At 50.8% G+C, this 12,770-nt stretch overlaps 1 protein-coding gene across 1 annotated transcript in view; it reads right to left on the bottom strand.

Moving 5' to 3' along the window:
- The window catches only part of LHX4 (LIM homeobox 4), a 46,825-nt gene extending 46,310 nt beyond the window's left edge, over positions 1–515 (bottom strand). Inside the window, exon 1 of the mRNA XM_061383377.1 lies at positions 140–515. Within this exon, the coding sequence (XP_061239361.1) occupies positions 140–215 (76 nt within the window). The 5' untranslated portion in view covers positions 216–515. The remainder of the gene's footprint in view (positions 1–139) is intronic.
- Between the last annotated feature and the right edge of the window lie 12,255 nt (positions 516–12,770).

The raw sequence follows: 12,770 nt of genomic DNA, 5'->3' as shown, positions 1-12,770 counted from the left end.
GCGCCCCAGCCGTCGGCCCCTCGCCCCGCCCGTCCCCTCCGGTCCAGGCTACGCGCAGCGTCCGGCCCGCCCCAAACCGGCCCAAGCTGCTGGCTGTCTGGCTACCAAATTAAATCAGCGAGAAAGGGGGGTGTCTTACGTTGCATCGGCACACCAAGCATCTCCGGGAGCCCCTTGACAGCCCCCTCCGCGGGGACAGCTGCGCTCTGCATCATCTCCGAGCGAGAGCCAGCGAGTCGCAGTCTACGGAGATCTCTCGCTCAAGCTGGATTCAGAAATTGGAAAATAATAATAATAAAAAAAACACCCAACCAGACCGCCGAAGTCACGGTGGAAGCGGACCCTCCGTTTCTCCAGCAGGATTCCACAGGCTGCCTGGCCCCCTCCCCCTGCCAGTCCCCGGTCTGTTTCAAATCCCTTTGATCTCCCTCTCCCGGGTTGGTGCACATCCCGGGTTGAGGAGACGCTGTTGCTGCAGCTCTGGCTTTTTTTTCCCCTCCTCCCTCCCCCGCCCGCTTCCCTCCCCCTCCCCCTCCACCCTTGGCGTGCCGGCCGCTGGGGAGGCCGCGGTCACCCAGGCATTTTGATTCATTCACACTGCAGGAACGGCCGTGACGTCGCTTTCCGCAGGCAGGCCCGCCCTTCAGCCAAGCCCCCCACCGGGCAGCAAGCGGCGAACCCAGGCCGGAGTGGGGGTCCCAGCGCCCCGAGGGAGTCCGGCCAGGCAGGAGGGCGGGACTGCATGGAGCGGGGCGGGGCCTCACGGGCCTTCCCCCACCCGCTGCCCGCGGTGCGCGCTCGCGCCCCGGGTATAAATACTGCGGTTAGCTCGGCCGCGGCAGCAGGTGTCCCGGACGGCGGTGTCCGGGCCTTCGAGGGTTCCGTGGGTTCCCCCGAGGTGGAGGGGGTCCCGGCCCCAGCGGGCGGCTGGTGTCCTCTCCGCTCCTCCGTTCGAACCAAAGGGCGGGGCAGGCGCTCCGGAGGCCGGGCCGCTCGGCGGGGGTCTTCCGTCGCGCGCTCTCGGTCCCGGGCTTCTCCCGGCCTGATGATCGAGCGCGCTCCGTAACTAGATGACTCCATCCTCCTCGTCCTCGGCCTCCTCTTCTCCTCCGGCCAACTCCTTTCCCGCCGGCGCTTCCCAGCCCTTGCTCTCTCTCCCCCGCGTCTAGCTGAGGCCGGGCCAGGGACAGCCCGTACTCAACCCGGAGCGCGCGAGTCACGCAGCGGGCGGCGGCCGGTGGTGGAGGGCCGCCAGGGACTGCGCGCGGAGGTAGCGGGGCGCGGGCCCCCGGTGCGCGCCCCCGCACACCGCGGCCTGCGGCTCCCAGTGGACTCTTCGGTCCTCTGCCGCCCCGTCCCGGCCGTTCTGCCTGCGTCCGACCCGCTCGTCCTGCCCTCAGTCCTTCGAGACCGCCCTGCCTCACCCACTGCAACCGCGGGTGTTTTGAACAATTCCCCACCTCGTGCGTGCGGGACGGCAGCGCGCACACCCACCGCCGGGGCTAACGAGCGAGGGCGCGCGTGTGGCTTATGGTATTTACAAGACGCACACAAACACCAATTCTCCGCGCGAGGTCCTGGAGGAAATAAAACAGAAGGCCCGTCGGTGGGACGGGTCTCCGCCGAGTGCTTCATCAGATTCTCGACGCCGCCTGACTGCAGGCGCGAGAAGCCCATCCCCCTGCAATAGGACCCTCTCCGAATCCTAGGATCCTATCCTAATAGGCAACTCTCCGGATCCCAGTCCTCGAAACACCGCCACCCTGAATTTCGTTCCGGAGACACAGACAGATGTGTGGTCCCTGCTTAGTGGGGTCTGGCTCTGATGGGAAGGGGAACTGGGTGCTCTCTCTCCAACCATCCAGCCTTTTCTCCAAAGAGGGGATTGTTCACAAAGAGGGGATACCAGGACTGGTGAGGGACAAGCATGACAGTGGGCGAGCCTGGCATGGCTGTCAGCGCTTAGAATTTGTTTTCAATGAAGTCACAGTGACTTCTGTGTGTCCTGGTGCTGGGTTGGCATCGTCTCTTGCCCTGCCTACCTGGGAGGCAATTCCAGTGCCCAAGAAGCCAAGAACCAGGTGACATTCTCAGTGTTTACCAAAATGTTTTCTACGAAAACTTTTGCCAGCAAACAATCACAAGGAAATGCCAGCCTCATTAAGAATTAAAGAAAAGCAAAACAAAACATCTTGTACATATACCTCTTTCTGTCTGTTCAGTGAAAAAGGGGAGGAGGAATCGGAGAATTCACCCCTGTTGAAGGTACTTGGAGACTGTTTCACAAACATTGCTAAGGTGTTTATAAGCTCTTAAATTCGTTTGAAAAGCAATTGGGCAATATGTATCAAGTCCATAAACTATTCATACTCTTTAGCTCATGTCTTTCCACTTTTGAGTGTCTATTCTACGGAAATAATAAAATCTGAAAAAAGTTTCAGACAAGAAGATGCTTAAACAACCTAAATATTCAATAAAAGAAAAATATTATACAATTATTGAAAGTAACTATGAAACCTAGCAACATGGAAATGCTTGTGAAATACTAAAAATTTTTAAAGCAGGATGCAATATTGTATAAGTATGTAAAAATATTAGTCAAAGATAAAAGCAGTGGTAATCCCATTGTTGGCTAGGGTGTGTGGGAAAATTAGAAAACAGTTTCCTGGTGGGTATGGAAAAAGGAACAATGTCTTCTGAGGGCATTTTGACAATATCTTTTATAGCCTAACAGTGTGATGGATTTGACCTCATCCATGTGAAAATTTGTCCACACAAAATAATCAAGAATAATATCTATAATGATATATGTTTATAACAGTTAAAGAGGATAACCTACATATCCAACAATAGGGGATTATTAGAGTATATAAATGGAATATTATAGTCATTTGAAAATACAACAGGATATTTAATAATGTAGAAAAGTGCTCCAGATTTATTAGGAGGTGAGGGAAAAATAAGAATGTGAAGCAGTATGGACTTTAGGATATTTTTTAAACAAGCATAGATAGAAATATATGCTAAAATACGAAAGTGGTTATCTGTACATTACAGTTTTTATTTTCTTTTTGCTCTTTTCAGTTTCCTCAATGAACACACTATTTTATAAAGCAGAAAAAATACTAATAGAAGTTGTTTTTCAAAAACTTTGGGGAAAAACTGGAAGAAAATATATCAGAATGCTATTCAGATGTGTATTACAGAAAAAAAGTATATTAGGGAGATGTGTTTTACGGAATTTTTTCTTTTCCAGATTTCCTGTAAAGTCGATATATGTTTTCAGTAATATTAGTGAAAGATAAAATATTTATCTGCAGTGAAATGTGAAGCATATGCATAATTACTTCTATGATTTAATATTATATTTTTTAAATGCTCTCTGCAGCTCCTGCTCCCCTTGAATGAACCTGCCTGGGTCCTGCCCTCTTCTCACTGCATGTCTTTAGCCTGTCACTGGGTTTGGGGCAGCATTACTGTGGTGGGGACTCTCCTGTGCCCAGGGCTGGTTTAGGGGATGCCACTTTCAACTCTACCCAATGGCAGAAGAGCCCTGGGAGACCCATTCTGCTGTCAATTCTTGACTTGTGAGCAGCAGTTCCCCCAACATCCCTCTGTGTCCCCATAGGTACCCACAAAGCAGCTCCACTAATAAATACCCTTTTTGCATTCCTATACTTCTCTAGAGGTATTTGTCTACTGGTATGAGCTGAATCCCATTCCCTGAGGTCTTCCACTAACACCTACATCTGCCTAGGTATTTCAGTTTCCTCCTGGGCCCTTACCTTTCCCTCCTAATAATGAATCTCCAGTTTAAAAAAGAAAAAGCTTCCCTTAAATGTACCTTTTAGTGCCTGCCACTACAAATAGCAACAATAATAACATCAACATAATAACCTATGGTGGTAATAATAATAACCAATATTTACCGAAAGTGTAAAACTGTGCCCGGCACCAAGGTAAGAGCTTCTACCTGTGTAATTCCATCTATTATTCACAACAATTTCATAAGTGGCATTGGAGGGTGAAAACACCGAGGATAATGGGCTAAGCTAGTCTCCCTGCCCCAACCCCCCACAGAATGGAAGAAGGACTGGTTCCCAGAGAGAGCAGACAGTCTCTACTGGAATAGCCCAGGAAAACCATCCAGGTGTTTGGACTTAAACCTCTGAGCTAACTCGGGGCTTTTCCCACTGAAGGCTGTCCACAGCTGGCAGGTGACGTCCCAGGAGCAACGGTTCTCAGAGCCTCCTCAGACCTGTGCCTTTCAGCTATACCCAGTAGGAGGGTGGGTACCAGCCACCACTCATGGCTGGTGGCCATGTGGCTTTCCCAGGTTTAAAGTTCTGTCAGGGCAGTCGGTCAATAGTCAGGAAGAGTATCCAGTACTTTCTGGACATTTACATATTACATTTCTGGGAACCAAACCCAACATGTCAGTGGATCCAATTCTGAGAGAAGACTCTCCAGAAACTCAATTTAAGAAAATGATTAAAGCTTGCATTTGTCTAGCACTTTACATTTTACAAAGTTTCTCCACATATTTTATCTCATTTGATCTTCATCATCATGCCAGGGCTTGGGTATGACTATCAGGAAACGGAGAAGTTAAGTGGTTTGCCTAAGGTCACACTGCTAATAAGTTACAGAGTCAACTGGAAATTAAATCCAGCCTTTGACTCCCAATCTGGTGCTCTTTCCACCGGGCACAGCAGACTTGTGTGTCTTCTAACCCTTGCATTTTAGGAACTTCACAGGGTGGGGGAGTTCACCCTCAAGACGCCAGGAATCCTGAAGCCCCGTCTCTTTTCCCGCTGAGGGACAATTCACTGCCTCTGCTCCGTGTCACCCCATCTCCAATCATCTCTTCCTTGTCCTTATTCCTCTCAAACCCTCTTTTATCATTTGCATTTCGAAACTGTTTCCTTAATTATTCTCCTGCTGTTGGAAACCTGCTCTCCCTGTCTCTGTGGCATCCTTTGATTTATCTCTGTCTGGATAACAGCTCCCCAATTCTCCTTGGGGAATTCAATTTTCATTCATTTTTCTGCTGGGCTAGATTGATATAGACCCTCTGCCCTGGTCCATATTACTCATCCCAGCAGAGAAAACCAGGGAGACCAACCCTTAGCCCAGCCCCTAGGGAGCCACTGTCTTGTTCAGGGAGCCACAAGGAGTTCTCCAATAAAAGGACAGGGGCCTTTGCTCTTCTCCATCTGTCCACCCAGTCCTCCCAGTCATTTGTCACAGGCCTCTTTTATGAGCCCACCACTTTGTCATTTGTCTCTTTCTCTTCCCAGAATCTTCCAGGGATCTCTCCCCCCAGGGATGCTGATCAGTTGTTGCTCATCTTAAACCTGCCCTGTGTCCTTGACACAGGAATTTAAGGGACATGGAAAAGAGATGGTCCTGTACTTGGACATCTAACTCTCAAAATGAGATTATAAGTCAGTAAGTAGCTGCGAAACAGAATAAGTAAAGGGCACAGGGATCCTTAGAGGAAGAAGGAAATTGACAATAGCTAACACTCATATCACCAGCACTACTCTAAGTGTTCTGTATATATTAACTCATTTAACCCTCAAAAATCCACTGAGGCAGGAACTGTTATTATCCCCATTTTACAGTTGAGAAAACTGAGTCAGCACAGAGTGGTCAAGTGATGAGGCCAAGGCTACATAGATAGTAAGCAGTGGGGCCAGGTTATGGTCATAGGTAGTGTGGCTCTATTTCTGCCAGCACCATGAAGTAACTTTTATTTGAAGGCCCCTGGGCATAGCCTGGTGGTAGAACAGGATACATCACCGAGCAAGGCCAAGTCTTCTGAGATCCACCTGTGCAGCCATAACAACCCATGGCCTATGTGTATGGAGAGCAGGGGAATGAATTGAGGAATTTGGTTTCATTCTAATCTCAGAGTTTTTTTCTTTTTATTTCCTATAAAAAAAATCTAGGATATTTTAGATTATTTCTTAATTTATGCATTCACTAAATAGCCATTGAATGCCAGCTTTTTGGTAGGCCCTGGAAGACAATTACCCAGAGTGCCAAGTGCAGACAGATTACCTTGCTCCATGATTCCCAGCACACCTGTGGAATAGTGTCAGCTAAGTTCCCCAGGTGTATCTGCCTTCCTTGTGCTGGGAGGGAGTCAGAGCCTGGGTTAGAAAACATCTGGGTTCTGCGCTCAGAGTACCTGAATTCAAATCCCAACTGTGTACATCCTAACTGGGGTAACCTTTGGCAGGTCCCTTACTTTGCCTTCTCAGTGGCTAAATAATGGTAGTGCTCTCATCATAGATGGTCACCTGAAGCAACTAGGAAGCTGCATCATTATTGTATCCCCTCTATAGCATTTTGCCTGTTTTACTTTTTCTTGTTTGGTATTTACGGGAGAAACGAAGAGACAAGAAACTCTTTGGAATGCTTTCAAGTAAAGACTAGAACTTGGGAGCTCTTCTTTCCTGAAACTGTTAGTTGGGAGGGAGACCCATGATGATGGGCTTTTGTTTTCTTTCCCCTTATTGTTTCTTTCCTCTTTGGAGGGTGGAAACCTACTCTTACACAACAGTAGGTCACAAGCTGAGGTAAAGGTAGCTAAATTACTCCTTGGGTGAAATTTTAACTATATTATGACAAGTTGTCACTCCATTAAGGAAACAGGCAGCTTTTGTACCGAGCAAAGGGGGCAGGAAGGTACAGCTGGGTGGTGGCTGGGAGAAGGGATCCCTGAAAAGAGCCTCTGGTGCAATGGGTCAGACCATCAGGGCTCACCTGACACCTAGGGCAAGTTACTTAACCTTACTAGCTTCCCTTCTCATCTGTAATATGGGTGTCTACATTTTAGGGTGCTTGTTGGACTAGAGATAATGCATATAAACTCCAGAACCCAGTGCTCAATGCACAGAAGGCACTCAAGTGTCTGTGGTGGTTGTTAATAAGGTGACCCACAGTCTTCACCAATAACTGGGCTGTGTGCCTTCTGCCTGCTTTCCCAAACAGCCTCTCCACGGCACACTGAGATACCTGATTCTGTATCTTCTCTTCGGAAGCTGATCTGCCCACACAACTTGTAATCCTTCTCTCTTGACCTTTGTTTTTAATGTTGACCTAATACCCAAGTTCATTTACAAAAAGAACTTGAACTCCAGAGGCTGCACACAGCCGACACCCTGTCTCCCTTCCCTCTGTCCCTCTTCAGTCTCCAGGACCCAGAGGCATCCTGAATCCGAGAATGATCCAGTGACCGCCATCTCACAGTGCTTTGTGGTTGGTTAGGAGCCTTTCCTGGAGAAGGCGATGGCACCCCACTCCAGTACTCTTGCCTGGAAAATCCCATGGGTGGAGGAGCCTGGTAGGCTGCAGTCCATGGGGTCGCTAAGAGTCGGTCACGACTGAGTGACTTCACTTTCACTTTTCACTTTCATGCATTGGAGAAGGAAATGGCAACCCACTCCAGTGTTCTTGCCTGGAGAATCCCAGGGACGGGGGAGCCTGGTGGGCTGCCGTCTCTGGGGTCACACAGAGTCAGACACAACTGAAGTGACTTAGCAGCAGCAGCAGCCTTTCCACATCTCTTCTCACTTAAGCGTCACAAGGTAGGTAGGGCCAATCGTAATCCGACTTTACCAATAACAGCGCAGAAAGATGGGGCTGCCTGCTCTACGTACCAGGGCCCAGTCCCAGAGCCTCTAACCCGATGCTCTGTTGTCTCAGCTTCTAGGGAGGAGGTTGTAAATGGGGAGCAGGAGGGGGAGGGGTGGAAGTCCTGCCTGGCTCCATTTGGAAATAGCTGCAGGTGTCAAGGCTAATCTATAAAACAACCCCGTCATCATCTTGGCGAAAGGTTTTTACTGGAGGAGCTTAACTCAGCAGTTTCCTCTCAGGAACTGACTGACAACCAAAAAAATGTGAATGTGCTAGATGTGGGCAGAGGCGACAGGAGAAAGGTTGGGGTGGGGGTGGGGTTCGTGTGAGAAGTCGTGAGGCAGGGGGGTCAGACACTGCCCACCCTGGAACCACATGAACCTCAGTGTTGCTGCCTGCTACAGGGGGACGCCCTCTGAGCCTCCACTCACTGCCTGGTATGGACAGTGCTTGTTCTCGCCCAGCGGTATTGTCGCAGAAGGGCTCCACCATCAGCGCAGGGGCTGGCACACGGAAAGTCCCCCACAAATGCCAGTGTGAGTGTCTGAGGACGTAGAACATGCCACTGTTTACTTCTCTCACCGCTTGATCATCTTTTCACGGCCCACGTTCACTGGGAAGGGGCCTGTTTTTTCACATGCTTCAGTGGAGGGAGCAATCATACTGTGACTATGGCCACTTTTTGAAAAAATATTTGTTTTTTATTTATTTGTTTGCTCAGGGTCTTAGTTGTGGAATATGGGATCTAGTTCCCTGCACAGGGATCGAACCAGTCCCCCTGCTTAGGGAGCACGGAGTCTCAGTCGCTGGACCACCGGGGAAGGCCTATGGAAGCCATTTTTGATGACCAAGGAAGAAATACTAAGAACTTTGAGGGGTAAAGGATTTCCCCCAGACCTCACCAAGGAAGCATTCCATAGAAGACATAAACCCTGGGTCTACTCTACATCTGAGCTCTGTGGCTGAGAGAAGTTGAACTTTCCCAGCCTCTGTTTTCCTGTGTTAGCAGGAGTGATAATACTCAGATCATTCCCCCTGAGAAGGGGTTGAGATCCAATACGAAAAGCCCCTAAAGCAAATGCTCTATAAAATTCATTCTACCCTGCTTCCCCTACACACCCAGGGTCCTTGGATTTACAATAAGCATCAATCACCTGGGCATTTTGTTTGAATACAGATTCTGATTCAGCAAGTCTGGGACAAGACATTCTGCATTTCTAACAGGTTGCCAAGAGATGCCAGTGCTGCTGGCCCCTGGACCCCACGGTGTGTATGAGTGCTTTAGGGCAGTGCTGCCCAATACAGAAGCCATTAGCACATGTGGCTGCTGAAAGACGTGGCCAGCCGCAAACCAAACACGCTGTAAATGTCGATTACATGTTGCATTTCTAAGACTTCATACGAAAAAGAGTGTAAAGTATCTCATTAAGATTTTAGAAGCTTTTATTACATGTAGAAATGATGGGTCTTTTGGATGTGTGTTGTGTTTAGTTGCTCAGTCGTGTGCAACTGTGCAACTCCCTTAACTGCAGCTCACCAGGTTCCTCTGTTCATGGGAGTCTTCAGGCAAGAATACTGGAGTGGGTTGCCATTTCTTTCTCCACAGGATCTTCCCAAACCAGGGATCAAACCTGCATCTCCTGCATTGCAGGCAGAATCTTTACCCACTAAGCCATCAGGGAAGCCCAGTCTTTTGGATATGTGGGGTTAAATAAAATCGAGTATTCATTTCACTTCTTTCTTCTATTAGCATCGCTATCAGAAAACTTAAAATTACTCACGTGGCTGGCTTTTATATTGCTGTTGGACAGTGCTGTTCCTGGGCATTTTGACTTGCCTGTGCTACACACACACACCAGAGCAGTCCCTTTTTTCCCAACTCAGCACAGTTTCTGGCACAGAATAAGGGTCTTATAAGCATTTGCTGTGAATGAGCAGGGAGGATGCCCACAAGTGGAGCCCCACGGGAGCTGGCCCCACACTCTCTTGAGGTGACCCCAGCTGCACGAGGGAGCCGGCAGGCTGAGCAGGTGGCTGTGCCTGAAGAATGGCCATCTCCCCCTTGCAGCTGACCCTGACCTGCCACCCATCCATTCTCCCTCATCCTCGGCCCCACCCTTTGCTCTTTTCAAGGCTTTGATGGCAAAGAAAAAGGAATTCTAGTGTTCCCTCCCTAGGGCGTGCCAGATAAAAAAGGAGGGTCACAGGATTGCCTGAATCCAGGGATCCATCTGTGCCCCCAGTCTTCCTGCCTCGCCTGAAGCCACATCAGCTAATCTTGGGGGTCCTGCCCCTTTCCTGAGCTTTCCTCCCCCAAGGTTCTCTTTGTGGGCTTCACCCATCTCTGCTGGAAGGGGTAGATGGGGAATAGGGGAAGGGTGGGAGAGAGGCCCAAGACCCTGGGCACAGGCCAGGTAGGAACCTGCACCAACCTCCCTGAGCCCCTGTCCTAGCCTGAGGGGCTCTTAGATAAAGAGGTGGCCAGCACCTTCTGTTATAAAGATGCTCGCTTCATCCACTCTGAAATTAGCAGGACACCTCAGAGCCCAGATGCCCACGTCTTCCAATACTTCCAGTGACCAGAGTCAGGTTTCAGGGCACTGCAGTCTGAGATCTGGGAGTCCAAGGAAAGCACAGGGAGAGGAAGAGGCTGTGGTGGGCCGGGAAGGTCCCCAGGGTGCTTGGCGCTGGGCTCTGCCCCAAACCACAGGGCTCTGAGCACATTTCTGCCCCCTCCACCAGGGCGAGAGTGTGCACGTGGGTCCTCATCTCCCACTTGCGCGTATCCCACTCCCGCCTCCTGCCTCCCCTCCACGCCTCCGACACCAAGCAGGACAAAGAGAATTCTCGAAGCATGTGAACTTACCAGAGGTCAGGGGAAGACTGCCTTCGTGGTGAGGACTGGAGCGTGGAGCGGCTGTTCTCGCTGAGCGCTGAGCGCAGGCGGCTCTAGGGGAAAGTCAGCGAGTGTCTGGGAGGGGAGCAGCACCCCGGGCAGGGTGGGAACTGGGGGAGGGGCGTGGCCGGCGGGGTGCGAGCCGGTCCAGAGGAGGAGGCCAGACAGCCAGACGGACCATCAGGACAGAGCCCAGGGGAGGCCCTTCTCCTCTTTTCTCCGAGAAAAGGTGCTCTGCTCCCCCTTGGAAGCTGGGGAAGTGAGGGTCTGTCTGGGGGAGGGGAAGAGGGGCTGGAGACCGCCTCGGAGAAAATTAAATTGCACTTGAGGGCAAATTCTATTAGGGAATAGAGCCTGTCTCTCAGCAGCCTGCGTCCATTTAGGTGATTAGCTCGGCCCAGCACCTCCACCCCAGAGCCCGGGAGCTCTGTCCCTCGCCCTCGGGAGCCAGGCCAGTGGCCTCCGGGGGCCCAGCCACCCCTGCTCCCCAGCTCACCCTGAGAGGACCCTTCCCTCACCACTCACAGCCCCCGGGCTCTTTAAGTGGGTGCACCTGGCTGTTCTAGAACACAGGCCAAAAACAAGGACAGGCAAGGCCAGGGAGGACAGAACTGGGATTGGACTGCATTAGGCCTGGGCGGGGCTGGGAGAGGTCAGAGGTCAGATGGCTAGAAGACGAGGAGGGAGAGGAAGGGAGAAGAGAAGGGTATCCGGTGAGTGAAAGGGCAGGAATAAAAGTGAGGAATGGACAGGAGGCGGGGTTTGAATGGGCAGAATCTGGCACCAGGGAGGAGATACAGAGAAATACAAGTGGCAGATATGTCCACTGATACACGATACATTCATGGACTAGTAAATGGTAAAAACAAATTCAACTGTAAAATGGGCATAATGATAACAAGTACTCTCTGGGGCTGTTGTGCTGCCTAAAGGCACATACTGAGTTCCACAAATGTTCAGGGTTATTATTAGCTATTGGTTGTATGTTAATACAGGTCACACTGTATCTGAGCTCCGGCAGAAAGGTCTAGATTGAGGCCCCATGACTGAGGCCCACTTACCAGCCCCCTCCTTCCTACCACCAGTGGGATAGGGCCCTGACTCAACCAGCTTGACTGGCCTCTAGATCCTGCTGTCCGTAAGCCCTTTAAAGAGACGGCGCGTCCTCTCCTTTATACTGAAAGAGTTTTGCTTGATTTCCTTCAGTTTCTGGCTGTAAGATGATTTCGTTTGCTTAACAAAAGCACCTGGAATGTATCACGAGGAGAGCCAGTACACCGTTTCCTGAACACGGAGAGGCACCGGTGCACGCGACGTAGAGTTCTGAGAACACCAGTGAATGGCGCATCGTCCCGACCATGGCCGGGATTAGAATAGTGAATGTGACCCTCCTCTTGCATACTCAGATATCTAAGGCTCCCCCGAGGGCCCTGGGGACACAGAATCGCATCCCCAAGTGAACTTGACTTTTACACCAAGGGTTAAACTGTGTATTTATATTGCTGGGGTGGTTGTACTGGCCCAAGTAGCAAGTAGCAAGAAATTTGTGTTCTGTCAGGAGGGCAGGAACAGGGGTGTTCAGAAAGGGAAGTGTGTGCTGTGTGGGGTACAGGATGTCCCCTGCTCGAGGCTGTGAGCAGGATAGTCACGCTGTTTGTTGCGGCAGGAAGGGAGAAGCCTAGCACTGCTCTGCCCGTGTCCTCCAGCCCAGGGTCTGTCTTGAAAAAGCTACTCTTGCCCAGTGATGGGCTCCAGTAAGCCCCGCCAACCCCTACCTGCTGCTCAATTGTCAGGGCAAGGATTTAGCCCCTGAAGGTACCAGTGAGCCCTGTGAGCTGGCTGGTGTTGCAGATGGCCGGGCACCTTCCCTGTGGTGGCTTCCCAGGCCCCCAGGGTCCAACCAGTGTGGACAAGACCTCTGCTGTCTGAGAACACCCTCCCCCAGCCCTTCTGCACCTGTTAGAATAATACCTGCCAACAGAGGGCAAGTCCTTCCGGGGGTTCCAGCATCTTCATGACAACAACACCCCTGACAATACACATTCCTGGCCTTCCTTGTGTGCCCCCAGTTGTCCTAGCCACTCGGTCATTGCGATCCTCTTGGGGGGCTCTGAGAAGGCATTCGAGCACTGGATTCTCACTAGCTGTGCTCTCCAAAGGCGATCTCATTCACTAGCGGCCCCCGCGCTGGAGAGCTTGGGCCAGTTACTCAACCGCAATAAAATGG

The sequence above is a fragment of the Bos javanicus genome, chromosome 16 (assembly GCF_032452875.1).
Source record: "Bos javanicus breed banteng chromosome 16, ARS-OSU_banteng_1.0, whole genome shotgun sequence".
NCBI lineage: Eukaryota > Metazoa > Chordata > Mammalia > Artiodactyla > Bovidae > Bos > Bos javanicus.
The sequence above is the reverse complement of the archived record's forward strand: the minus strand, read 5'-3'. Positions and strand labels throughout refer to the sequence as shown.